At 45.1% G+C, this 27,852-nt stretch overlaps 3 protein-coding genes across 4 annotated transcripts; all 3 read left to right on the top strand.

Moving 5' to 3' along the window:
• The first annotated feature begins 493 nt into the window (after positions 1-493).
• LOC108122516 (sodium-dependent neutral amino acid transporter B(0)AT3) lies at positions 494-10,364 on the top strand. Of its 2 annotated transcripts, XR_011442398.1 has the most exons (11): positions 494-802; positions 4,805-5,117; positions 6,105-6,337; positions 6,395-6,972; positions 7,284-7,428; positions 7,482-7,843; positions 7,903-8,065; positions 8,125-8,328; positions 8,597-8,665; positions 8,828-9,361; positions 9,865-9,955. XR_011442398.1 is itself a non-coding variant. In XM_017237151.3 (9 exons), the coding sequence occupies exons 2-9, from the start codon at positions 4,847-4,849 to the stop codon at positions 10,075-10,077; spliced, it is 2,169 nt and encodes a 722-aa protein (XP_017092640.2). In that variant the 5' UTR covers positions 494-802; positions 4,805-4,846; the 3' UTR covers positions 10,078-10,364. The 2 variants fall into 2 exon arrangements, 1 of the variants encoding a protein (XP_017092640.2); XM_017237151.3 differs by lacking the exons at positions 8,597-8,665; positions 8,828-9,361 and having other exon boundaries at positions 9,865-10,364.
• Positions 10,365-12,969: 2,605 nt separating this feature from the next.
• On the top strand, positions 12,970-20,512 carry LOC108122474 (Phosphoenolpyruvate carboxykinase 2). Its single transcript, XM_017237075.3, has 2 exons — positions 12,970-13,454; positions 18,536-20,512. Exons 1-2 carry the CDS (start codon positions 13,420-13,422, stop codon positions 20,418-20,420), a joined length of 1,920 nt encoding a protein of 639 aa, XP_017092564.3. The 5' UTR covers positions 12,970-13,419; the 3' UTR covers positions 20,421-20,512.
• Positions 20,513-22,659: 2,147 nt separating this feature from the next.
• Positions 22,660-25,310, top strand: LOC108122499 (phosphoenolpyruvate carboxykinase [GTP]). The gene is made up of 2 exons (XM_017237122.3): positions 22,660-22,968; positions 23,150-25,310. The coding sequence occupies exons 1-2, from the start codon at positions 22,937-22,939 to the stop codon at positions 25,059-25,061; spliced, it is 1,944 nt and encodes a 647-aa protein (XP_017092611.2). The 5' UTR covers positions 22,660-22,936; the 3' UTR covers positions 25,062-25,310.
• The last annotated feature ends 2,542 nt before the right edge of the window (positions 25,311-27,852 follow it).

Genomic DNA, 27,852 nt, shown 5'->3' with positions numbered 1-27,852 from the left:
AAGATAAGATTTAAAAATTTTAATATTATTTTATATTAAAAATAAAAAAAAACTCTCTCAAAACCTAAATTGTTTCAAATAAATGAATATTTAATAGTTCCCGGTAATTTTTCTCTGGCAGGACCTCTCCCTTTCTCTCTCAACCACCACCACTAACGACAGGAGCAGAAGGAGCAGCGGCATTCGGGCAGCTTTCAACCCCCGATAAGGGGCGTATGGCCACGTGCTCCTGGAGCTTTTGGCCTCCTTTCACGGGCGGCAATCAATGAAAGTGAAGCTTTGCCCAAATTAAACCCGCTCGCACTGCCAGCCCGAAAAATTTCCATGCACTCCCAACGGCGGCGCGAGTGTCCTGCGTCAGTGCCTTTCGGTTGTGGTTGTAGTGGTTGGATGGCATGGACGGTGGAGATGGTGGTGGTAGTGCGATGGCGTAGCGAAACCCACCACTTTGAAAGCTTCGAGCGGCGCCAAACGATTCGCATTTAAGATTCAGATTCAGTTTACAACGGAAAGCACAAATCAACGGTCGTGAAAATCGAGCAAAGCTCCGTGCGAAAATCGCAGAAATTCGTCGAACGAAATTGATTTCAGACGTGTGTTGGTGCATTTCGCTGAACGTATTACCAGTATTAAATTAAATAAAATCACAAAGCATTCGCAAGTTCCTCAATACCAGAAGGATATTCCTTGAAATAAGATAAACGCGCGTGTGTCTACGATTTTGAGAGTGTGTGTGTGAAAAATCCGCCCTTAACAGCAGCCAGGAATTCCGAATCCCGAAGCTAAGCCAAGTCAAACTTTGGTACGGAACCAACAGCCAACAGCCAGGCGAAAACTTTTCGCTTGACGTGTCCTGCCCACTCACACACACGCACACAGCTACACAAAGGACATCCACTTCCTCTCTTATCCCGACTCTCTCTCTCTCTCTTGATGTATCTTTTCTTTCTTATATGCCGAGTGATGTTAGGTTGGGAGGGGATACACGTGGAATTCCGCCTCCAAAATAAAAAAAAAAATAAAACCGCACACAGTTCTATGCAAATTTTAATTGTTTCGTGCCCTCGTAGCACCACCTTAAATATGCATTTTTGTGCATTCTATTCAAAAGAGCAACAAAATGCGAAAAATCCATCAGTCGCCAAATCGCGAACTTCGCACGTTGACATTACGGATTGGGAAGGTGTGGTGGTGTATGAGGGAAAAACATGGGAAAACCAAAATCAAATCAGATGTTTGGCAATCGTCCACCCATCAGATGATTAATCACTTGACGGAGCAGACACTGTAAACAATACTTTTTAATTGCCTTTTTTACCCAAAAACAAAGTTTCTACATTCGTGGGAACTGGACCAGACCCTGAGATCCTGTGGCATGGTTCAAGTTGCATTGGGGCTGGCAATGGCATTGGCTGTGGGGGATGTTTTTCTTTTATTTTGTTCTTTTTTGTGGCCAGAAGAAAGCTCCACCCTCTGACCATTTACCAGCCCTAGTCCTCAACAGGCCCAAAGTTGATGCTGTGCCAAAAAACACAGAAAAGCACAAGAAATTGAACTTTGGCTTGTCTGATTGCATTTTCCTGTCCTTACCCCCCTCTCTCTTTCTAGAGTGAGAGCGAAAGTTTGTATATATATATCGTTGGGGACTATATAGTCCTATATAAGGCACTGGTTTTTTGGCAGACGAGTGCACATGTCCTCAGGGGTTTCAGATAAAAAATTAATGCTGTCTTTTGGGTAGGAAATGAATAATTCTTGAAATATTGATTGTTTTGCAGAAGTAGACTTGAGGAATATTTAAAAAGAATACAATGGTTTTCTTTTTATAAAAGTTATAGCCGAGTAGTCTTAATAGTTTTGCCACATATGATGCGATACGCTCGTCAAAATTCCCATAAAATGTCACATTACTTCCGTGTATGACCACGACAGTCCATCAATTATATGGCTACTTACTCGGGGCTCTACTGAACGAAAATGTGCAAAAGCATTAGCTTGCAATTCCCTAACCCAGGCCGAGCTTCAATATCTATTAATGTCGTTTGGAAATTTTCCATCAGCTCCGACCGACATCAGCTGCGTTTATTTACATAATATTATTGTAAAAACAAACCTTCCTGCCACCAAGGTTAGGAATGCGTAAACAACGCTGGGCTTACCAAAAATAAACTTTTGAGGAGCGAGTCCATTTGTCAGCTAAAGTGCTTGCAAACATGCTGATCTTAACAATCGATTTCCAGGAAAACCCTCCCAGAACACACCCCACCCCACCAAGGCTATCCCACACACGGCATCAAGGTCATGCGGAAACGGAAGTGGAAGAAGCACAAGTTCAGATTTTCGACTTGGCGCCAAACCTGGCCGAAAAGCAATTACTCAGGACCTTCAAAATTTTAGCCCAATTTATGCGCAGTTTTGGCCCATTTTGGCTGGGTGCACTAGCGAGTGGATTCCAAAAATAGAAACATATATGCCATTATTAGTTGGTATTTGAAAACTTTGAAGAGCGAAATGAGCAAAGTGCGATTCGCACTGAATTCCGCGTTTGCGGATCGTAAACAAAAGCCAATAAAATGTGCAAAATCGATTGCATAAACAGAGCGTATTTCATTGGCAATCAAATTGCATGATTTATGCAGAATAGAAAACGCCAGCTGGACTACATGGTACACCCCCGTTTGCACCTTTACCATTTATAAAGCGATTCTTATCGATTCTTCAGCCTGCAACACGCCATGTCATCGAATTCACCGTCTTCTTCCCTCTCTATCGCTGTTTATATCCCTTTCTTTATCTCTCGTTTTGGTCTATTTCTAGGGCACTTTAACTGAAAATAGTAGAAGCTTTAAATTCCATTCCCTTAACCTTTTAGCTGAAAGGGATGAACTTGTTTTTTTGCTTCCTCAAATATCATTTTAGCTACGACGCAAAAAGGCTTTGTCCTTTTTTTTGGCGATAGATGTGAGTGTGTGTGTGCCAGGACATCAAGCTTTTGTACCTGAATAAGTCACTGTGTGTGTGGGGCTTTGTTTTTTTTTTGACGATAGAATGGTAGCCTGGTATATTTCCATTCATTTAAATTCAAACCGGAAATTTTTTGCAGCTCCCATGCTGCGGTATTATATAATGCCAGGGCGGGATCTTTAAAGATTACATCCTGACAGAATGTCAGGGGCAATCAGTGGCCATCAATCTTGACCGCGTGCACCCATCATTGAGTAATTTCCTACGGCAATGATTTAAGCCTTGTGTTTAAGTCCACTTTGTATGGTCTAAGTGGGCTAAACCGTTCCAATGACAGGGCCACGGTCGTGTCCTGGCCCCCGAAGCTTTATTTAGAAACGCCGGTTGGCTGCCTCCTCCTCCACCAGGCAGGGTCGTGGCAGGCAGGGATGAACTGCGACGCAGAAAGCAACAGCACTGGCAGAGAAAGCCAAGCAAAAGCAACAATACGAGTGTGGCAATCACAGGACTTTAATATTTTCACACACAGCTTTACGTAACAGCGAATGGATTGTGCAATCAGGCCAGGCCAGGCCAGGCCAGGCCATCCTCCACGTTGGCTTGCAAAAGTCTAGGATGAAGTCACAATTGTGTGATTATTTGCCTCTAGGGAACTAGTGACAAACTAGTATCTGTATTATTGCAGCTGTGGGCTATAATTTTCGATCTCTAAATGGATAAATATTTACAATCTGGCAGGGAGGGAGGTTGCTTCGATTCCACGCCACCAGAAGCGCTCTTGGAAGTACAAGGCAGCCATCAAAAGACGTCATAGCGCATTACGTATACGCAAAATCAAGAAGTATAGACCAAGACTATATATATATATATCTGGCATTAGTGGGTAGTACCCCCCTTGGGCCCCCTCACCCTGAGGTGCATCAATGAAGCGGCAGGACGCCAAAAGCTGTTCTAAGCTTTTCAGGAGAGAGCTGGCCTCTCTTTTTGTGGTGAATTGCTGCTTCTTGCCGCACAGCTGCTGCCCCAAACAACACACCCACGCTAAGGCCATCTCTCTCTATCGGCCTATCACTCTCTCTTTCGCGCCACATCCTCTGGCTTTAATTTACGACGTCAGCAACAGAGGCCGAGACGAGCCTCCAAGTAAATAGGCGACCAACCCTACCACTCTACCGCCCACCACCGCCCACAGAACCTCTATTTCCTACTCTCTACACTTTTTTTTGGTTGCTCTTTCAATTTGCAACGACCTTCTGGGGCCAGTCAACAGAAATGTGAAATTTTGGGTGTCCCCTACACCCAGCAACAAGGTTCAGGAAGTCACGTACCAGAGACCAGAGTGGGTGGTTGGTTCAGTGACTCGTAAACAGTCCATAGAGGTTTTAGTTTCTAATTAACCTCTGACCCTCATCCCCCAGGGGTCTAGGGGTACGTGCGTATTTGTTCACAAGCTGGCTTTTTCTGCCAAATTCCTAATGAATTATGCAGCAAAAGAACAGCAAATACATGCATGATACACGAATTCCCTCATCGGCATATGAAAAATTTGCATAGCAATCGAATTACGGAGAGAACTACGGTGCGTGGGTGCTCCACGGAAAAGTTTCCATTAGGCTGGCAAAGAGGATCCGCCTAATGGCAAACAATTAGGGACAAAATTGAGTTACCAGCCACTACATGGCGGCTCAAGGACGTCCCCACCACAAGACAACGTTCTACACAAATGGGCAAACACACACAGACGACTGACTGACACTCACGAACATTTTCAAAGGATACTCTCGAGGAGGAGTATCGATCAAACGATGGCGGGCCTAATCGACTGCTCCACTTTTTTCAGAAAGGAAAGCAGGGACACTCCGACGGGGCATTCCGCACGTTGATGGCTGCCACGAAAATCATCGATGCACCGCGCAACGGCCACGAGATGGCCCCACTGAACACACGGGCCCGGGGCGATGGCACCCACGGAGTGACCATAGTCCTAACCGCCCCGCAGCGCAACTCCGTCCAGTCGGTGGACATACCGGGCGGTGAGCCGGAACGGGCCGCCTGGAGCGGCAAGATGCAGTTCTTCCTCAGCATTATCGGCTATTCGGTGGGCCTGGGAAATATCTGGCGTTTTCCCTACCTGTGCCAACAGAATGGGGGTGGTGAGTATTCTAGGGACTATATTAACTATATTTATGATATAAAATATTATCATCCAACTATTATGTTTCTTTTGGGCTTCAAATATCATGAGACTTTTCATGGCAATTTTCCAAAGAATAGAAGCTCATTACAAATGTCAGAGCTTGTCAAGTCATTCCACATAACATCGAATTAATAACCAATTACCTCCAACTCTTGGCCACTGGAATTTTACGCTAATTCTCGGATTACCCCGAAAACGCCAACTGTTGCAGAATTTTTCAATCAATGTCTGGCGGCAGTGGCAGTGCCATTCCACGCGTCACCTGAGCGATAACGCCTAATTGGGTGGAGGGTGTGCCCCCACCCCCCATATAGCCAGCCCCCCGGGTGCTACCACTTGTGTCATATCCAATATCAGTAGTTGGCCAACGAACTGCAGCTAATCAAGTGCACAAGCCACCGACAATAACATTATGAGATTTAATGTGAACTAATTGCACGGCTTTCGACAGCGGAAGGGCTCAATTGGTGGCCTTGGGAAGGGGCGTGGGTGGTACGGGGGGTGGTGGTAACACACCTCGTGGCAGGCACGCACATTTCTAATGACAATGCAGCCCCACCCTGGTTTTAATTCAATTACAATTACAATTGTCGGAATGAGCAAACATCTAAGCCCCAAATACACTGGAAATATCAAACCAGTTACTAAAGCGGATATTTCCTGACTAGGCCAGAAATGCAAATTATTGTTAGCCAGTTGGACATTGATTTTGTGTCATGTCTTCTCAATCACAATGGATTTTAAACAGAGAGAGAAGAGGTTAGAGGTTGAAGGGTTACATATATTTGACAAGAGGCTCTATTGTTTTCCTTCTATAAAAGGATGTAGTTTCTATAGCTTCTAAAGAACCTTAATAACCTTCAGAATTAATCATTTAAAGTAATAATTTTTTAAATATTTTCTTCAAGTGTTAAATGTTACTTAATGGTATTCCCCCTTTCAGGTGCGTTTCTGATACCCTTCATGATTATGCTGATACTGGAGGGCATACCCCTCTTCCTCATCGAGCTGGGCATCGGCCAGAGAATGCGACTGGGCGCCCTGGGGGTGTGGAACACCATCCACCCCTGGCTGGGCGGCATTGGTATCTCCTCCTGCATTGTGACGCTGTTTGTGGCACTCTACTACAACGTCATCATCACGTGGGTGTTCTTCTACCTCTTCAATAGTTTTCGGGTGAGTTGGTCCGCAAAATTTCCATCCAAATATAGCTTATAATTATTATCCTTTTAGTATCCTTTGCCTTGGTCTTCTTGCCCGACGAATGGTACAGGATTCGAGCTGGAGGAGTGCGCCAAGTCCTCGGAGACAACGTACTTCTGGTATCGAACCACCTTGGATGCGGCCCCCTCGATGGACGAACCCGGCGGCCTGAAGTGGTGGATTGTCCTCTGCCTGTTGCTCTCCTGGACCATTGTCTTCTTCATCGTGATGAAGGGCATCCAGAGCTCAGGCAAGGTGGTCTACTTCACCTCCCTGTTCCCCTACATCGTGCTGACCATCTTCTTCATACGGGGCATAACCCTGAGGGGAGCGGGAGCCGGGCTGATGCACATGTACACGCCGAAGGTGGAGAAGCTACTGGAGCCCACCGTCTGGCTGGATGCAGCCACCCAGGTGTTCTACTCCTTCGGCCTGGCCTTTGGCTCCCTGATTGCCTTCGGCAGCTACAACACCCCCAAGAACAACTGTGTGCGGGACGTGCTCCTGGTGTCCGTCTGCAATGCCGTCACCGCCATCTACGCCAGTGTGGTCATCTTTGCCATTCTCGGCTTCAAGGCCACCGTCAATGTGGATCGCTGTGTGGACAGGTGAGTGGGCTGGTGGTGTATCTATGGGGATGCGTAGTACGCTTCAATGGCTGCTGACCAGTTGTAACCGGCCCGTGCCAATGTATTATATAATCAATGGGCACTGACATTCATCAATAATGTAGCGGATGGGCCTGTGGGTGTATGTTGCGCGAGTCCATTGATATTAGAATCGATATGGAATCGCGGTCGTGTCTGTCAATTTGCATCAATTAACGGGGCACAATTGCTCTTGAACTGTCGGGTTTGAACCGATTTGAGTCAGTCTGGATTGATTGTTGACCCGTTCTCTTGCCCCCATTCCCCTCCAGCAACACGGAGATCCTGGTGAAGCACAACCTGCTGGATGTAAATGCCACCCGCTTGGTTTACGATCAGACCATTGCCAAGTACAACACCACGGAAATGGCCAAGTTTCACCTGAGCGAGTGCAGTTTAAGCCATGAATTGGACAATGTGAGTACAGCTATGGGCTTGGAGGATGTAATCCTAATCGTATTTCTCTTAAGGCTGCTGAGGGCACTGGCCTGGCCTTTATCGTGTTCACCCAAGCCATTGTGGAGCTGCCAGGAGCTCCCTTCTGGGCCGTCCTCTTCTTCACCATGCTGCTGTCGCTGGGACTGGGATCACAGATCGGCATCCTGGAGGGCATGCTCTGCACCCTCTTCGACATAGACATTATCAAGCGGGTTAAGAAACAGCATGTCACTGGCGTGGTGTGTCTCTTCTGCTTCATTGTCGGTTTCATCTTCTGCACAGGTGCCGGGGAGTACTGGCTCAAGATGTTCGACTCGTTTGCCGGCACCATTGGCCTGGTGGTGGTGGCACTCATGGAGATGATAGCCGTCATCTTTATTTATGGACATGAGCGGTAAGTTAAGGTCTGGTTTAATAGTTTCTTAAGTAAAGCTACAAAATCTTGCTCTTTAGCTTCACTGAGGACATCTACCAGATGACTGGCTATAGACCAGGTCTATACTGGCAGCTTACTTGGCGTTACATTGGCCCTGTGATCATGGTCTGCATTCTGGCCTCTTCCGTGATCTTTATGGTCATTAGGAACCCTACTTACGGAGCTTGGAATGCTGATTTGGTAAGATGGCCCTTGACTCTCTAACTCCTTCAATTCTTACCAATTCCCTTTCCTTCCAGGGTATGATCGAGCAAAAGGACTATCCCAACTGGGTCATGATCATTGCCATCTCCATGATCCTGGCCGGGGTCCTGCCCATGCCCATTGTGTTCCTCATGCGAAGCTTCCAGTGCCTCAAGGTGGACCTGGACATACACCAGGGCTCGATTCGCCGCAACGAGACAACCGCCTCCACCAAGGAGATGATCGACAATGACGATGATGTAAGTGATGGACTCTATAGAGTCCTAGAATACTCGATTCAGACTCGATTTGAGCTTTCTTTGTCTCATTCGTTGTGTTGTTAGACTAAGATTATTGCCAAGCTCTCTATCTATTTGGTCTATTCGTGTGACTAATTGTGTCTCTCTCTCACCTAACGATACATTCCTCACTCTTGCGCTTGTTTTTTCCTATCTGACAATGCTTACATCCAATTACTGACTACATAATACTCTAATAATACTACAAATCACGCCCATTGTCGTTCAGAACATGAGTCCGGATATGCCACCGCAGAACTCACTCGCGGCGACACGCTTCACAATTGGAGACTTTGAAGTAAGTTGTGCCTCGTCCTCGTCCTTACAAAAAACCAAACCGAAAGGGATCTCCCCCCATCACCTGCACCACTTCTAAGAACATTATCGAAGCTAATCCACACAATTCTCTGCTCTTCTTTCCTCTGCTACCCCGTGTCCACTATCATTGGTCAATGTTTAGAATTAGAACTAACCGATACCGATACCGAAACCGAATCGAGACCCTGGATACGTACTAACCAGTACAGCGCCATGTTTCAACAGCCATCAATCAGATAAAGTCTAGGATAACATCAAAAAGTAGAACACACACACTCCAGAACACGCCTAAATACCACCACCTCTAAACACCAGATTATAATACCCAAGATACACCTCAGAATCGGACTAAGGACTGTGCTAAGTTGCACGCCACATCTCAAGTAGAAACCAAGTGCTCATGCCGCAGATACCAAGCAATACCAACTACTCAATACCACTAAGAACTAATCAACGCACAGCAATTACTCGTAGTTAGCATCCAAAAACTAAGTGCTATTTTAACCAAAAACTGAAACTGACACCAGGAATACTTACGGCCATAACAATTATTTACAAAGGTTAAGTTTTAGGGTCAAAAGACTAGCAAGTAACGCTTGGTTGGTAGGGCGAGATATTTGTCAGCAAGAAGAGTTAGGGGCGTCGAATTGGCTGCTGGGCGTGGCTCTAATTGCAGGTAAAGTAACACTCCAAAAGCCAAAACAAAGTCCTAAACATTTCGTTACATTTCGTTTGTTGGTTACCTTTTTATTGTTCATTGTTTTGATGTTTTTTCTGTAAGTTCTTTTTCAAATCCTTTCTATCTAACGGGCCGACCCTGTAATGTATAGATACATATGTATATGTATCTGCTAGATTTTAAGTTACTTCCCTCCGTAGAGTACATTGTATGTCTACAGTTCAGTTTTACACTAGATTTCTTTCAGTGCTGCTTTGCGCGCCAGAGCGCCATCTGCTGGCCACGTTTTACAGCTAGAGCTAGAGCTTTCGCTTGTGTAGAATATCAAGTATACGCAACGTGGTGTCAGCTCATTTGATTTATGTATCATAATTTTTTGTACACGGCTCTTGATTTCCTAGAGGACCTTGCTGGTCCCCCAAATTGTTTGTTTTGCTGCCCCAACCGTTTATAACCGTCACTGTTTTTGTATCCCTTTCCGCCATCGCCATCGCAATCAGGACGACGAGGACGATGAGAACGACTTCAGCGGCCCCGCGCTGGGCGGACATGTTAAGACCCAGAGCGACTTCTCCGACGACGAGGAGGAGGACAAGCCGATGACCATGCGGATGATGATGATGCGTCCGACGACCACCACCAAGACATCGAACGTGTTAAATGTGCCAACAAGCAGAAAGCCGAACTTTAAGAAGGACGCGTACGATGTGTAGACAAGCCACAAAGCCCACTCCAATAGATACAGATACAGATACAGCTAAAACAGAAGACACAGATACAGATACAAGATACAGGTAAAGGTCCAGGTGCGAGACGAAACGAAAAATGGCAAGTAAAATATTAACTCAACCGAATTGTGAAGAGACGAGATGGATGGCAGGAGGAGAATGTATGCCGAGCTGAGCGCAAACATTTATAAATATTTACGATAAGTATTTTAAAATAATTTAAAGCTAAGTCTAAGAAAACTACCAGAATAAAACCCAAGGAGCTAATTGAATTCAAGTTCGAGTAACTAAAAATTGTTAAATCATATTTTTAACACAAAAAACTGAACTTAAACCCAATCTTAATGCAAAACTAAACAAAATTTAAGACAAAAACTATGTACGAGTACAATGGAAAGGATAACGAAATATGTGGAAAAATATGAACTAAACACGGGTTGCTAAATTTTAAATTCGATTATGTAGCATTTAGTTGAAATGCTTTAAGCTTTACAATTAGAAACTCGAGCACACAAAGTCCAAGTATTTCCGAGTCCCAAGCGCTCCTTAAGTCCCCATCTCAGACCCACCCACATTCCTATCCCATTCCAGTCCCCTATCCATCCCACCCCGCCCACCAAACAAAATACTTGAATGGCAAAAACGCTTCTTAGTCGACTTTTAGCCAGCGCATTTCCAAGGAGTTAAACTCAACATTTAGTTTTAGTAGAGACCTGCCGTTATTATTTTTATTTGAATTCTGTTTTCGACTTCAAGTGCTTGCCCAACCTATAAATACTTATGTAGAAACAGAGTTACACACTTTACTATTAATTCAGACAGGTTAAGAGCGTTGAGACACAATATATATTGTATTAACACTTCGAGTTCTAGTTGAGTTGAACAAAGAATACCTATACTTACTATACTGATTACTGATTACTGATTAGAAAATGAGATACATGGAATGTGTGATATTCTAAATAATATCCTCAAATTCTAGGCTTTAAGGCACTCATCCATCCCTTCAAACTCCAAGGTCCCACCTCCACCCGACTCTAAAATCGAAAATTAAAAATCTAAAATCAGGCACTCTATTTTCTATTTCCCCCGAAACACTCAAGAGTATTTTCCTAAACTGACAGAACTAAGCAAATGAAAACAAAAACCAAGAAAAAGTAAAAGAAAAATAAACTGCTGTGAATAGTGTTAGTGGTTGTAAAGTTCTATCGAAGAGGAGAAAACCATAAAAACCATAAAGTCTAATATTTAACTAGTTCTTAAGCAGCACTCCATCGTTAAGTTGAATTTGATCCGTCACTGAAAACACTACTAAATCATATTTCCAATTCGGTTTCTTCAAAAAAGGTTTTCTAATTTTTCAAAATGATAAAAACAGAATAAGGCAAAAGGAAAAGGTACATATATACAGCTTAATCAAAACACATGGAATTTCAAAGTACTCAAAGTCAATGCAATGGATGGACGATGAACGGCATAACGTTGAAGACAATAAGACAATTATAGAAATATACTTATGACATGGCCCGTCGAGTTTAGAATGGAATTTGTAGTAGTCACCGACGTGGCAGTTTTCCCCGATAGCCGTACAGGAATTTAAAGGCCATTTTTTATTGGGAGATTTGTATACTTTATTGTCAGGAACATTTACAGAGTATAAGGTCTCCTCCAGTAATCAGTTACACCTCGTACCCCCCCATTTCCATATCCATTTAATAAATCAAATCCTCGCAAATGCAACCAAAAAACCAAAAACCAAAAAACCAAAACCAAATACATAGTACCAAATGCCTAAGTGTATAGTTTACTTGTTTACCGACACTATATATACGAGCATAAACCTATATATATATATGATGAATATATATATATGCAGTACCGTACCTACATATTAATCTATATACCTAGCTCTACTATAACTATTGTACATCAATTATTGTCGTAGTGCTAAAGCCCCCCAAGGACTCGTGTAAATTTGAATGTATTAAAACACTGCAGAGATGAATACTTATATGGAAATTAAATATATCGTACGCAAGAAATTATTACTAATAAAGATATTTCAAGATTAGTGCGTTAAGTTGAAGAAGAGCAAAAAAAAAAAAAGAAAGTGAAAGTGTTTTTATTGGGGAGCCATCACTGTACCGGCTGGCACGTTTATGTATTTGTCTCGGGCAGATGGAACCATCTGTATTTATTGGATTTTGATAGACCTCTGGCTTTAGAAGCACCTTGGACCGGGAGCTAAGAATTCCCGATTACCTTATCGACGAGGGGAAAGTTTCATTTCTATTTCACTTGTTTTCATTGTATTCTTCTTTATTTGTTTTGTTTTGGCAACATTCTCGTTTGATTAGAAATGCCAGGGAGTTCTTCCTGAGCAATTGCACTAAAGGGTGGTGCCTCGAGGGGTGGTGCTTGGCGGTCGACCTTGGATATTGCCAGCAGCTATTTCGGTTTGCCATTTTATTGCAAAGAAGCATCGTAAATGGCATTGGTCTATAAATATGTTAACACAGGTAAACCAATAATTCTCGATTGGTAGCCAGATATTGATATGAGGGGAATGATAAAAAAAATGGCTACACTGAGAGGAACTAGGCACTCCCTATTTTTTCCTGTGTAAGCAAGCAGTGACGTAACTTTGCACAACAGATCGGCATACCTGCCAGACAGGTCTGCACTCCTTTTCGGGGGCGTGTCCCGGGTCTTCTGGTGCTTTCCCAAACGCGACACCACGAATATGCAGTAGGCGGCACGTAGCAAGTGCAGCAGAGTCGGGTGTTATCTTATCAACACGAGAGCCAAACATGTGGCCATATGCTTCAGCCGGGAGAATCGAAACGGATCGGTTCGGAACGGAATGGATCGGTTCAGAGCGACAGACCCAAACAAAAACATGTACAATATGTTACTTGAGCGCAGCAATTGCCGCAGAGTGTCAGTTTGGCTCGATGTGCCAGAGCAGCAACAAGTGCTCCGCTGTATTCCCGTATCTGTATCTCTGTATCTGTATCTCCATCTGCATTTGCAACCGAAAACGAAACCGTAACTCAAGTTGCAACTGAAACCGAGACACATAAGTTAAGCTGAAGCGCAGAAAGTGCACTCTGGAGAGACTTCCAACGCCCTGCGACACTGAAACACTGCAAAAAGTGAATTTCCTTTCGCTAAATAAATTTTAATCAAGTCCGGCAATTTCATCAAATTAACGGCGGACCAAACGAATCGAAACGGGACGCTATAAATTGATTAAGGCGGAGATAAAATTGCATCCGAGCCAAGGGTATTAGCGGGCGAGAGTGAAAGCAGCCGCAAAGTGACAGAATGCTGCTCAAAGGCGCGCAGCTGCTGCGATGCGGGTAAGTCTAATGGCTCTAATGCCGGCCAACACCGAAGCCCCAGAGGAGCCATTGAGTGGGCGGTAAGTCGCCCATGAAGTCGGGGGGGTTGGGTTCCATTTTTTAGATTGCCATTCCAGGCGGTAGGTTGGCCAAAAAGTTGTGTCAATCATCTGCTAATCTCTGTATTAACAAAAATAGTCTTTATACCAAATCTCTTTTCGAAAGCCATCTATCTAATCCCCTTTAGATAAGAGACCCATAAAAATAAAGCGTTTCTATCAAATTGCTATAGTTTAGTACAAGTCTTGAATTGTTTTTAATTGATGTTATTATTATACCTTAATAGAAAATGATAACCCAGTAACATTGTGTGGTTTTCTCGAATTTCAAGCTCAAGGTTGATAAACCCCTTTAGTTTCATTAAACAAACTATTAAATAACCTACCTCAATGTAGGGTTGTAAGTAGTGAATCATGCTTTATTTTACGATGGAAAAATCCACTCCCCTGCTGCTTCATTCATATTATTAATATTATAAACAACACTGATTACACGACATTTTTGAGAGCAAGAGCTACATCAACAAAAAACCACTATCAATGTTAATGTCATCTGTGCCAGAAAGATCATTGCACTTTCGGCTCTCGACGTCAGACGGGGGTTATAAAAAATATATAAATTCTTAATCTTTCAATTGTTTGTTAGTCTTTGCCTCCCAAATTAATAATACATAATTTACACTTTAAGAAAATATATATTTAATAGATTAAATCTAATTCAAAGTATTTCTAGAACCCTCTACCTTTAGGGTTCCTTTATTCATTATTAAACGTTGCCTACTTTGCGGCACCGTTCGTTCACCTTAAGCCATAGAACTACTTTTTTCCGCCCATGCCTAGAGGTATGCAACACTCCTCCTCCAGATACTTTGTTCAATGAAAAGCTTTCGGTTTGGCGCCTTCTCTTTGTTCACTTTTTTTTATCAGCCGCCAGCCCCCACGCTTTTTATTATTTTTGTAGTTTTGTTTTGACTCGATTTCTTTGTACTTTGTGCCAGTGTGTGTGTGTGTATCTGTGTGTGGAGATCGCAGGCAAGTTGTTCGTTTTTGTTTTGTTTTAATACGTATAGAAGCAAAATAAAAACAAAGCGCTGAATGTATGGGTTTTTTGAGGCCGCTTAGCAACAAGCGACTCGAAATCTTTGTCCGCCTGTTGACTGTTTTTGTTTTGGCTTCTGTTTTTATAGCCAAGTCAGCAGAGTGGCGTGTTTTGAAGAATTTTGCTCAAAGGTTCTCATAGATATGGTCCTGCCTGGCAATTGTTGTGATGCATTTTGATTGAGGTATCCGTCAGATACTGACGACTGCAATGACGATTGCGTGGAGTGTCATTGGGGATAACCTTTAGACACTGCGACGGCAATGACAGAGGCAACGACATCGAATCACCAACCGCACCAGTAACAACAAAAATATTATTGTTGACGCGACGAGTCTGAATCTATTTTTCAGGCCGAGCCCCCCTGCGAATGCTAAAAAAAAATACACCAATAATATTCGCCATTTTTTTAACAAGCAATACAAGACAGAAATCAAAACAATTTCTTTAATATTAAAATTTGAAAAAATCACGCGCTTTTCGAAGTGCTTGCATAAAAATACATGGCCCACAGTCATGGCTTACTTCCTATCAGTTAATGGTTTGTTTACCACATATTCCGAGAATTCCCAGAAACTTCTGGCCGCCAGAGATAAGATTCATTTTTCTATATACGATATAATGACGCGTGGTTTCCTATTTTCCCTAGTATCTGAATCATAACCGTCGTCTCATTGATTAAATCAGCAGTATTCAAGCGTCAACAAACTTCAATTACCATAGCACAGCTTTTTTTAGGGCTTATAACAAATAGACTTCAGCCGATGTAATTCATGGAATAAACCAGACCAGACCTCCATTCAAACGAACCATTACCTTATACACAATATTCATTTAAATATAAATACATATGTATGTATGGCGGAACAGTTTAATCTACAAATTCGTATATGTATCTGGAAGCGTGGGCAGTCTAGGATCCGCTTATCAGTCGGTAAACAATATACGAAATTAGTTGGACTTTGATATGCGGTAATGAGCTTTCCTACAACAGCATTCGTAATTTTATTTTATAAACTATACTGCAGGCCCAGACTGGGTCCAATAATTTCCAGTTGCGACCGGGTTTTCTGGTTTCATTTCTGCGCAATTTAATGCCACGAAACAAAGGTGATTTTCTGAAAGAAGGAAACCAGGAAAGGTCCATTAGTCATCCATGAATAATTTCTTTGTTATATTTGGGGTTTTTAAAATAAATTAAAAGTTTTCGAAGAATTTGTTTATGGGATTTCAAGAATCTGTTTTTGCTTAGATGACGTCTCATATAATCTATCTGTGGAAGTGGAAAACTTTATACAGCTAATAAACAGATAATGCAGTTTCCAGTAAATATTATTAAGCATCATGACTACATTGTTAGCTGTCAACAATTAAACTAAAGTATTATTATTTTAAATTGAGTAATATATTATAAATCATTCTTAAACGCAGGCTATATTTCTTGTAACAAGTACCCATTAAATCTTGTGGCCATTAAACCCTTGACTGAGTCCTCCAGTTGATAAGCTCCTCCGTCTGATTGTGGCTGCCCTTCGCCTTCTTTTTTTTGACATTTGATTCTTTCAATAAATCTAAGGCCAAGAAGGGCCAAGGCTAATGAACCCTACAAGTATTTATTTGATGATGGAACCAGTTTCGTTTATTTCATCAGACTGCAAGTACAGTTTTTCGTTTTTTGGGGAAGGAATATGGTATCTTGTGGATCAGCTGACTGCCCCATGACTGTTGCCATGAGTGCTTATGGGGAAAACATTCCGTATTCATACTATTTATAAAAAGATGTGTTCTTTTCCATATAAAAAATAGCACACACATTAAAAGATACACGCGCTCTCTGAAAATTCTACGTATTTTACGCGTCGTTTTTGCAAAAAAAAATACAAGTTGTGAAAGGGAATTATACGAAATTTTAGATACTCTTTAAGGAGGTATAATAGAATTAGAAGTTTATTAAATATTTACCTTAAGATACTTTCATATAAACCTGGAAAACTTCCATTAAAAGAACCCCTTTATAGAGTTTATCATCCTGCAGCCTGAATCCCCTTTGTTAGGGTATATCTTGGCATCCGAGACTGGGGAAACGGTCAGCATCCGTGGCGTCATGTGGACCAAAGTGGATGCTACTGCGGGGAGTACAGTGGTAGTTGCCATTTGAAAAGGCCGGGGGACATTCTGGCACCCATTTCCAACCGAAACCGCCTCGGCGTTATCTCCCGAAATAGAATCAAAATACGCAGCCAGTTCGGTTTCCAATTGAGGCGCGTGGCCCTAATCAAAGACCCCGTCCAAAAAAACTGAAAGCTGGGGCAAATCCACGAGTGCTGTACAAATAATTAGCTGCTGGGGTGTCAACATCACCGATACGAGGGGGCAGTTCAGCTCAGACGAAAGCGGTTTGCATATGTTTACAGTCTCACTCGGTTATCAGTGCAGTAAATAAAGGTTTTAGACTATTTAACTAGCATTCCAATGGGCCAATAACTATCATAAATGAGCAAATAAAGTTCTAATACCCGAAATCCCAGATAAAAGCCAGACGCCCGCCACAAAGACCACAAAAGGCACAAAAGCCGGTTGGATCCAGTTAATATGATTGAATTAAATTTTAATTTTCATTCAATTTGCGGCTTAATTGGCCATCTCATCCACCAAACAGCCTGTGAGTTTTTGGCAAAGCCACAACCAGAGGCATTGAGAGATGTCGCTGGTTTATCATTCACCTCACACGCCCCAAACATGCAGACGGCTTATGTTAATATAAACCAGGCCAGATTACTCCGATATATACATACATATATTATATATATATGTATAGGTATGTTTCTATGAAGAGCGTGTGGCGGTGAAAACTGCGCAGTTCCAAAAATTATAAAATCTACATTAATTTCGGTTCGTCTGGCCCCAGACACTCTAGTGACGTCACAAATGGGGCAACCCTGAAGCGCATGTAAACGATAAGTTATACTATTTAATAGTGGGGTCTGCTCTGGGTCTGGACTTTGGACTGTGTAAGCAGCTGTCTGGCATGTGGCTGTGCGGTGAGTCTCTGACCCAGAGAGATATTACAACCTGAACACTAAAGGGTCTACCGGAAGCGGCGAGTATCTCACAGATACGGATACACTCGCAAGTACCTGCAACTGCTGCTCTTATCTGCAAAATACAAAGACCAAAAAACCAAAACAGAGAGCTCAAAGAGTAACAGCCACTGCAAGATGATGAAAGATTGCATCATAAAACCGCAGACCGGCTTCTAACGAAAGTGACGTGGGTTGGCGGCACAGTATCTCGAAAAAAAAGTATCTCTCAGTAAGCCAAATCCGAAGGTTGGCTTTAGCACTGCCTACCCTGGAAACTGAAGCCCCCCTCCGTCACATCAGCCCCTGTGGCCCCTTCAGATACTTTGCAATTTACGCTGAGCAAGTTTCTCGAGTTTGGAGTAGAGCTCTTTCGAAAAAAGAAATAAAACCAGACCGACCAGACGAACAGCTGATCAGCCAGTTTGGTCTTGTCTATATACAAATATATATCTTTTTTCTGTTTATATTTCTGTATTTTTTTTTATCTGGCCTTTTCCAGCGGAGGTGCGTTCCCCGCGCCTTAGAATTTCAAATTCACGTTACGAGGTCTGCCAAGCGGCAGTACAGTTGTGTTCGAGTTGGCTAGTCAGGTGAACGGTTGGCCAAACCGAACTGAAAAGGTCTTCAGGTAGTCTCTACTATCTGCAGGATACGGCAAACAAACTGAATCCTTTTACCTGGCATTAGATACTGATTGTTAATATATTTAAGAGCTCTGTAGAAATCAGATTTCAATTCTAAATACTTTTTAAAAATGTAAGATACAGAAGTGGTCTTGCGAGTACCAAGTATAGCAGTAGGACTAGTAGTTCTATATATTCAATTATTAAATTTTTTAAAATTCCTCTTTTATTTCAGCTTACTTTCTAGACCCCAGAGCCACAATTTCCGTCTACTATGTCGTTCGCTTTCCGTCCATTACGGCGATACCAAGACCCTTACTCCCGCCGTCAGGAAGTATTTGGAGCAGTGCGTGGATCTCTGCCAGCCGGATAAGATACACATCTGCGATGGCACTGTGGGCGAGAGCAAGATGCTGCAATGCCTCATGCTGAAGCAGGGCACCATTGTGCCCCTGCCCAAGTACCATAACTGCTGGCTGGCGCGCACCAATCCGGCGGATGTGGCCCGTGTCGAGTCGCGGACGTTCATTTGTACGGAACGGAAGGAGCAGGCGATTCCCGTGACGGAGAAGGCCACACCCAGTGCCCTGGGAAACTGGATATCGGAGGGGGACCTGCGAAAGGCCATTGATGAGCGGTTCCCGGGATGCATGAAGGGACGTACCATGTATGTTATTCCATTCAGCATGGGGCCTGTGGGTTCGCCGCTCTCCAAGGTAGGAATCGAGGTCACCGACTCGCCGTATGTGGTGGAGTCCATGAAGGTTATGACCCGGGCGGGTACACAGGTGCTGGATCACCTTCAGACCGGCGACGGGCAGTTTGTCAAGTGCCTGCATTCGGTGGGCACTCCCCAGTCCGGAGTCCACGCCCAACCATCCTGGCCCTGCGATCCCGAAAGGACCATTGTCCTGCACAAGCCCTCCGATAACGAGATTGTGTCCTACGGATCGGGTTACGGGGGCAACTCCCTGCTGGGCAAGAAGTGCTTCGCCCTGAGGATCGGCAGCACCATCGCCAAGCGGGAGGGCTGGCTGGCCGAGCACATGGTCATCCTGGGCATCACCAATCCCAAGGGCAAGAAGATCTATCTGACCGCCGCCTTCCCCTCGGCCTGCGGGAAGACCAACCTGGCCATGATGAAGCCCAGCCTACCCGGCTACAAGGTGGAGTGTGTGGGCGACGACATTGCCTGGATGAAGTTCGACTCGGAGGGAGTCCTTCGGGCCATCAACCCGGAGTTTGGATTCTTCGGAGTGGCACCTGGCACCTCAAAGGCCACCAACCCCGTTGCCATGGACACGATTTTCCGCAACACGATCTTCACCAACGTGGCTTCCACCTCGGATGGGGGCGTGTACTGGGAGGGCATGGGGGAAGCGAATGTGAGGGATGTCACCGTAACAGACTGGCTCGGCAAGCTGTGGTCCAAGGAGTCGGGCCGAAATGCCGCCCATGCCAACTCCAGGTTTTGCACGCCCGCTTCCCAGTGTCCCATAATCGATCCCGCCTGGGAGGATCCGGCCGGAGTGCCCATCTCGGGCATGATTTTCGGAGGACGTCGTCCAGCGGGTGTACCCCTGGTCTTCGAGGCCCGGGACTGGACCCACGGTGTCTTCATCGGCGCCGCCATGAGGAGCGAGGCCACTGCCGCCGCGGAGCACAAGGGCAAGGTCATCATGCACGACCCCTTCGCGATGAGGCCGTTCTTTGGCTACAACTTTGGAGACTACCTGAGCCACTGGCTAAGCATGGAGAAGCGGGGAAAGGTCCCCAAGATCTTCCACGTCAACTGGTTCCGCAAGAGCGCGGATGGCCAGTTCCTGTGGCCCGGCTTTGGTGAGAACTCGCGTGTCCTGGACTGGATCTTCCGGCGGGTGGAGGGCGAGAAATGCTACGAGGAGTCGGCCATAGGACGTCTGCCTTCCAAGGACTCCCTCAATCTGGCGGGTCTCGATGAGAAAATCGATCTCGAGCAGCTGTTCTCGCTGCCTAAGGACTTCTGGAGGCAGGAGGCCGGTGAGATCGAGAAGTACTTCAAGGAGCAGGTGGGCCAGCACCTGCCCCAAGAGGTGGCCGAGCAACTGGAGGTGCTGAAGGCGCGTGTGGCCGACATGTGATCTGTTCCAATGTGTTCCATAGGTTACTCCCTAATCTTAGACCTAATTGCGTAAAATAAACCGAAAACGAATGCGAGATTTTTATAGCTGAACTTGACTTGCTGTTTCTTCTTTTTTGGCATTGGGTTTGGTGTTTGGAACCGAAATGTGGGGCGGGGCTTTGGGGCGTGGCCTGGTGGCAGCTTATCAGTAACCGGAGGCCCGTCCGCAATTGGCGTAAACAAGTGTATAAATCCATAATGCCGTTTAACCTGAGTTATCAGACGATCGGCCGAACGATGAAAAACAAGCAAATAAAATTTTAAAATAAGCCAAGAAACTTTGGTTTCTTTTTTTTGGGGGTTCTGGGAGGTCGGGTTGCCAGGGCCTGATTGCAAAAAATAGAGGCATGTGGTCCGATCTAACCAATGATGGTGTCCAATCTGATTGGTCTTAAAAGAAACAAAGGAACTCCTTCTTGAGAAGAACCCCCTAGAAGAGGTGATGATTTTTCCGACTGGAAAATTTCCTGGATCCGGGTGGGTTCTATTTTTAGCTGGAAGTGCGACTCAGAGGCTCGTCCGTTTGATAACCCAGAATCGAAACCCAAACAGATCACTTATTGATTATGCATATATATTCTCATCTGTTCGATCGAACGTCTATTGACGTAAATCCCGAATAAGCTCAACTCATCGAAATGCGCCCAAACGATGGGCCAGGGAGGTGGGAACAGGTCCCAGCCCCAGTCCGATTCCGAGTCCGAGTCTGGGTTCAGAGCCATTAAGCGCCGATGATGAAGATTATCAGGCCCAACTAGAAAAACAAGTCCATAGTTTATAAATAAACCAACCGAAAAAAACGGGGCGACGCGTGTAGACTTTAATTTGCAATTGGCAACCGGCAGATGGAATTGCTTTGGAGGGGGAGACAGTCCGGGGGAGAGGGACTCTGATGAAGGACTCTGGGATGGCCAAGGACCACAAGTTGGCCAGGTTTCCACAAGGCCACTAGGGTGTCGCTGAGTCCCTCTGGGTCTAGGCTAAGTGAATGGCAAGAAGGTAACTTGATTTTAACGGTTACTGACTGCACTGAGAGAAAGAATGAAGATATATATCTTATCAACTTGATTGAATTCCACAATTTTGATAAAATATAAAAAGGGCTCATTTCTTTATATATTCACTTCACTTTTATATAATTATACCTCGCTTTTATAAATTGTATCTGAAAATCGATAAAGATACAATTGATAGAGATATCATGTCACTTATAAAGATAAATAGATATCGGTCTAGATTTTTATAGAATTTAGATCGAAAACTTTCTTTTGGAAGAAAAGGTCCAAAGTCGCACCACCACAGCACCTTCATTTCTCCTTCCCCAAGAGCAGAGAAGACACATGACAACCATGGGGGTCTATTCTTGGCGACCACCCCCCCCGTTGGCCAAATAAACACATGACTGGCCTCCAAGACCTTGGCCATGGCCAATAAAAAAGAGGCGCCCGAATCTTGATGATACAAATTTTCCGTCATTGATTCTACAAATAAGCGAAAGTTTCTACAATTTGGCCAAAAGCCAGCTAATGAAAGTGAGAGCAGCCATGTGATGTCCTTGGGTCAGTAGGCGTAGGAGGGCTCGTGTCCCCAGAACCCCATCAGAACCACTAGAAACAGTGTCTGCCACCAAAGTGCAGTGTCTGCTGCATACACTGCAGATTCGTCCAGAATGTACTCAGCTGCAAGGCGAAGAAAGCAACTGCTGTTGCTTCAGCTGTCCATGAACCGGTTTCTATTTTGGTCTGCCACGCTCTCCTCCATTAAATCATAAACAAAATAATTAAATTAACAACCGGGAAAAGTGGCAAAAAAACAGAAAATAGAAAAATGCCTGTGTACCAGGGTATCAAAAATAACAACAACCGACAATACCTTATCAGAATGCGATTGAAACGCACTAGAAATCGCTCTCGAAAATAAAAAATCGCTGTTGCCATGGGGGATATATGGGGGCACCGGGAAGCCCCCACCACCCCGAATGTGTACCATGGACTGGGTGAAAAACCAAAACAATCGCCGAGCCTCCGCCGGCAGCCAATCAGCTCGCTCGAGGTCTGACCCTCTCGCTCGCATCTGATACGGCCGGCGATCGTGGGCCAGCCGAGGCGCAGTCCGGACCCGAATCGGTGCCGATCGGCAGACTTGTTCTAGTCATATCGATGCCGCGACAACGGGTATAAAAGACCGCCAGCCGGGGCTGTTGGGCATCAGATACTCCTGGTCAGAGTAAATGGAAAGATCAAGTGAAAAGCCATATTTCAGTGGTCTGAAAATCAAGCTGATATTTGACAAGAAACTCTGGAAGAACATATGAACGTAAAGCAGCCCACTCTGCACTCCACCATCGAATTGTGATAATTAACCATTGTGATAAACGAATTAAGCCAAAAGTGCCAACCACTCTTTCACGAGTCGCGTCTTTCAATTCCAAATAATACAAGTTTCGAGAGAAATCCCATTAAAAACAAAATCAAAATGCCCGAGCTCATCGAACAAAGCAAAATTATGTAAGTAAACGATATTATTTTCCATTTTGTGTTATTGTTCAGAAATTAAAGTGCATCCTGCCATTCTGTGCTGGCATTCTGGCATCCGGGCAGCCTGAAATTTTAATGCTGTTTCGGAAAACCCGTTCAACCATCTTGGAAAGTTAATTAAATTGCAATTCCCCCTCCTTCTCTCTTGCAGCTCCGCCAATGCCTGCGGTCTGCCCCAGCTGCACAAGCTGCGCCAGGACAATTGCGGTCTCTACAGCCACATCCGCGGCATCCCCATCTCCTACGGCGATGTGGGATCCCTCACCGCCGGCGTGCGCAGCTTCGTAGAGGAGGGCATCGCCCTGTGCCAGCCCGACCAGGTGCACATCTGCGACGGCAGCGAGCAGGAGAACAAGATGCTCATCAAGAGCCTCCTCGAGATGGGAACCATTGTCCCGCTGCCCAAGTATGAGAACTGCTGGCTGGCCCGCACCAACCCCGCCGATGTGGCCCGCGTCGAGTCCAAGACCTTCATCTGCACGGACCGCAAGGAGGAGACCATTCCCACTCCCCTGGACGGTGTCAAGGGCACCCTGGGCAACTGGATCTCGCCCAAGGACATGGAGGCTGCGGTGCAGCAGCGCTTCCCCGGCTGCATGAAGGGACGCACCATGTACGTGGTGCCCTTCAGCATGGGCCCAGTGGGCTCCCCACTCTCCAAGATCGGAATTGAGCTCACGGACTCCGCCTACGTGGTGGCCTCCATGAGGATCATGACCCGTATGGGCGCCGCCGTCCTGCGCCAGCTGGCCAAGAAGGAGGAGTTCGTCCGGGCCCTGCACTCCGTGGGAGCCCCCGCCAATGGCCAGGTGGATATGCCGTCCTGGCCCTGTGACCCCGAGAGGACCATCATCCTGCACAAGCCCGCCGAGAACCTCATTGTGTCCTATGGCTCTGGCTATGGTGGAAACTCCCTTCTGGGCAAGAAGTGCTTCGCCCTGAGAATCGGAAGCACCATTGCCAAGCGAGAGGGCTGGCTGGCCGAGCACATGCTCATCCTGGGCATCACGGATCCCAAGGGAGAGAAAAAGTACATCACCGCTGCCTTCCCCTCGGCCTGCGGCAAGACCAACCTGGCCATGTTGAACCCCTCTCTGGCCAACTACAAGGTGGAGTGCGTAGGCGACGACATCGCCTGGATGAAGTTCGACTCCCAAGGAGTCCTCCGCGCCATCAACCCGGAGAATGGCTTCTTCGGCGTTGCCCCTGGTACCTCCATGGAGACCAATCCCATTGCCATGAACACTGTGTTCAAGAACACAATCTTCACCAATGTGGCCTCCACTTCCGACGGCGGTGTCTTCTGGGAAGGCATGGAGAGCAGCCTGGCTCCCAATGTCCAGATCACCGACTGGCTGGGCAAGCCCTGGACTAAGGACTCCGGCAAGCCAGCTGCCCACCCCAACTCCCGCTTCTGCACCCCCGCCGCCCAGTGCCCCATCATTGATGGCGCCTGGGAGGATCCGGCTGGAGTGCCCATCTCCGCCATGCTCTTCGGAGGTCGTCGCCCAGCTGGTGTGCCCCTGATCTACGAGGCCAGGGACTGGACCCACGGTGTCTTCATCGGTGCCGCCATGAGGAGCGAGGCCACCGCCGCCGCGGAGCACAAGGGCAAGGTTATCATGCACGATCCCTTCGCCATGAGGCCGTTCTTCGGCTACAACTTCGGTGACTATGTGGCCCACTGGCTGAGCATGGAGAAGCGTGGCAAGGTGCCCAAGATCTTCCACGTCAACTGGTTCCGCAAGAGCACTGAGGGCAAGTTCATGTGGCCCGGATACGGTGAGAACTCCCGCGTCCTGGAGTGGATCCTGCGTAGGATCAACGGAGAGAAGTGCTACGTGGACTCGGCCATTGGACACATTCCAGCGGAAGGAGCCCTCAACCTGAATGGCATGAAGGAGGAAATCGATGTGGAGCAGTTGTTCTCGCTGCCCAAGGACTTCTGGTCCCAAGAGGTGAAGGACATTCGCACTTACTTTGAGTCCCAGGTGGGCGCCGATCTTCCGGCTGCCATCTACCAGAAGCTGGAGGATCTCTCCGCCCGCGTTGCCAACTTGTAAGGAGTTGGAGCTGAGGCAGGCACCATCCTGCAACATCTTTACCCGCCCTGCACCCGTGCAGCCACATACAAGAACATGTTATCCTGTCGTCTATATCCTGACATCCCGCAGTCGTTTCTCTAGAATTTAAGACCAAGACTTCCAGACTATTTATTATATAAGTAGCTGTAAGATTAGTTCATAAGCAAACTTAAAAAAAATGAACAAAAAACAAGAAAAAATAAAACAATGATTTTATAGCCCATAAAACATTCATGTTTTTTATACAGTCGAAAAGGTTGGCATCGGCCGAATCTTTAAAATCGGAGAACCATTGGGGAAGATATAACCATCCCTTTGACCCCTATAGCGGGGCCCCATTTTTAAGGGATCCCTCACAAAAAATGGACAAAAATATAACAAAAATATTGTCTCAGGATTTTGATGCAGAATGGTGGAAAATCAATCCATAAATCGTTTAAGGTACTCCGCTTGAGAATCGGATGAGAATTGAGGAAGATACAGCCATCCCTGTGGCCCCTATAGGAGAAAACCCCATTTTCAAGGGACCCATCACAAAAAATGGACGAAAAATCGAAAAAATATTTTGTCTCAGGATTTTGATGCAGAATGGTGGAGAATCAATCCACAAATCGTTTAAGGTACTCCGCTTGAGAATCGGATGAGAATTGGGAAAAATATAGTCATCATTGTGGACCCTATAGGGGAAAACCCCATTTTCAAGGGACCCATCACAAAAAATGGACGAAAAATCGAAAAAATATTTTGTCTCAGGATTTTGATGCAGAAGGGTGCAATATCAATCCACAAATCGTTTAAGGTACTCCGCTTGAGAATCGGATGAGAATTGAGGAAGATACAGCCATCCCTGTGGCCCCTATAGGAGAAAACCCCATTTTCAAGGGACCCATCACAAAAAATGGACGAAAAATCGAAAAAATATTTTGTCTCAGGATTTTGATGCAGAAGGGTGCAATATCAATCCACAAATCGTTTAAGGTACTCCGCTTGAGAATCGGATGAGAATTGGGAAAAATATAGTCATCATTGTGGACCCTATAGGGGAAAACCCCATTTTCAAGGGACCCAACACAAAAAATGGACGAAAAATCGAAAAAATATTTTGTCTCAGGATTTTGATGCAGAATGGCGGAGAATCAATCCACAAATCGTTTAAGGTACTCCGCTTGAGAATCGGATGAGAATTGAGGAAAATACAGCCATCCCTGTGGCCCCTATAGGGGAAAACCCCATTTTCAAGGGACCCATCACAAAAAATGGACGAAAAATCGAAAAAATATTTTGTCTCAGGATTTTGATGCAGAAGGGTGCAATATCAATCCACAAATCGTTTAAGGTACTCCGCTTGAGAATCGGATGAGAATTGGGAAAAATATAGTCATCATTGTGGACCCTATAGGGGAAAACCCCATTTTCAAGGGACCCATCACAAAAAATGGACGAAAAATCGAAAAAATATTTTGTCTCAGGATTTTGATGCAGAATGGCGGAGAATCAATCCACAAATCGCTTAAGGTACTCCGCTTGAGAATCGGATGAGAATTGAGGAAGATACAGCCATCCCTGTGGCCCTATAGGAGAAAACCCCATTTTCAAGGGACCCATCACAAAAAATGGACGAAAAATCTAAAAAATATTTTGTCTCAGGATTTTGATGCAGAAGGGTGCAATATCAATCCACAAATCGTTTAAGGTACTCCGCTTGAGAATCGGATGAGAATTGGGAAAAATATAGTCATCATTGTGGACCCTATAGGGGAAAACCCCATTTTCAAGGGACCCATCACAAAAAATGGACGAAAAATCGAAAAAATATTTTGTCTCAGGATTTCGATGCAGAATGGTGGAAAATCAATCCACAAATCGTTTAAGGTACTCCGCATGAGAATCGGATGAGAATTGAGGAAGATACAGCCATCCCTGTGGCCCCTATAGGAGAAAACCCCATTTTCAAGGGACCCATCACAAAAAATGGACGAAAAATCGAAAAAATATTTTGTCTCAGGATTTCGATGCAGAATGGTAGAGAATCACTCCAGAAATCGTTTAAGGTACTCCGCTTGAGAATCGGATGAGAATTGAGGAAGATATAGCCATCCCTGTGGCCCCTATAGGGGAAAACCCCATTTTCGAGGGACCCATCACAAAAAATGGACGAAAAATCTAAAAAATATTTTGTCGCAGGATTTTGATGCAGAATGGTAGCAAATCCATACACAAATCGTTTAAGGTACTCCGCTTGAGAATCGGATGAGAATTGAGGAAGATACAGCCATCCCTGTGGCCCCTATAGGGGAAAACCCCATTTTCGAGGGACCCATCATAAAAAATGGACGAAAAATCTAAAAAATATTTTGTCGCAGAATTTTGATGCAGAATGGTGGAGAATCACTCCAGAAATCGTTTAAGATACTCCGCTTGAGAATCAGATGAGAATTGAGGAAGATACAGCCATCCCTGTGTCCCGTATAGGGGAAAACCCCATTTTCAAGGGACCCATCACAAAAAATGGACGAAAAATCTAAAAAATATTTTGTCGCAGGATTTTGATGCAGAATGGTAGCAAATCAATCCAGAAATCGTTTAAGGTACTCCGCTTGAGAATCGGATGAGAATTGAGGAAGATATAGCCATCCCTGGGGCCCCTATAGGGGAAAACCCCATTTTCAAGGGACCCATCACAAAAAATGGACGAAAAATCTAAAAAATATTTTGTCGCAGGATTTTGATGCAGAATGGTAGCAAATCAATCCACAAATCGTTTAAGGTA

Source organism: Drosophila bipectinata, chromosome 2R (genome assembly GCF_030179905.1).
Source record: "Drosophila bipectinata strain 14024-0381.07 chromosome 2R, DbipHiC1v2, whole genome shotgun sequence".
NCBI lineage: Eukaryota > Metazoa > Arthropoda > Insecta > Diptera > Drosophilidae > Drosophila > Drosophila bipectinata.
The sequence above is the reverse complement of the archived record's forward strand: the minus strand, read 5'-3'. Positions and strand labels throughout refer to the sequence as shown.

Excerpts from the sequence above, each read along its gene's own strand:
- LOC108122516 (XM_017237151.3), top strand. The coding sequence starts at position 4,847 with ATGGCTGCCACGAAAATCATCGATGCACCGCGCAACGGCCACGAGATG. Across the intron at positions 7,429-7,481 it reads TAAGCCATGAATTGGACAAT|GCTGCTGAGGGCACTGGCCT; the intron begins GTGAGTACAGCT and ends ATTTCTCTTAAG. Across the intron at positions 7,844-7,902 it reads TTTATTTATGGACATGAGCG|CTTCACTGAGGACATCTACC; the intron begins GTAAGTTAAGGT and ends CTTGCTCTTTAG.
- LOC108122474 (XM_017237075.3), top strand. The coding sequence starts at position 13,420 with ATGCTGCTCAAAGGCGCGCAGCTGCTGCGATGCGG. Across the intron at positions 13,455-18,535 it reads GCGCAGCTGCTGCGATGCGG|CTTACTTTCTAGACCCCAGA; the intron begins GTAAGTCTAATG and ends CTTTTATTTCAG.
- LOC108122499 (XM_017237122.3), top strand. The coding sequence starts at position 22,937 with ATGCCCGAGCTCATCGAACAAAGCAAAATTAT. Across the intron at positions 22,969-23,149 it reads ATCGAACAAAGCAAAATTAT|CTCCGCCAATGCCTGCGGTC; the intron begins GTAAGTAAACGA and ends TCTCTCTTGCAG.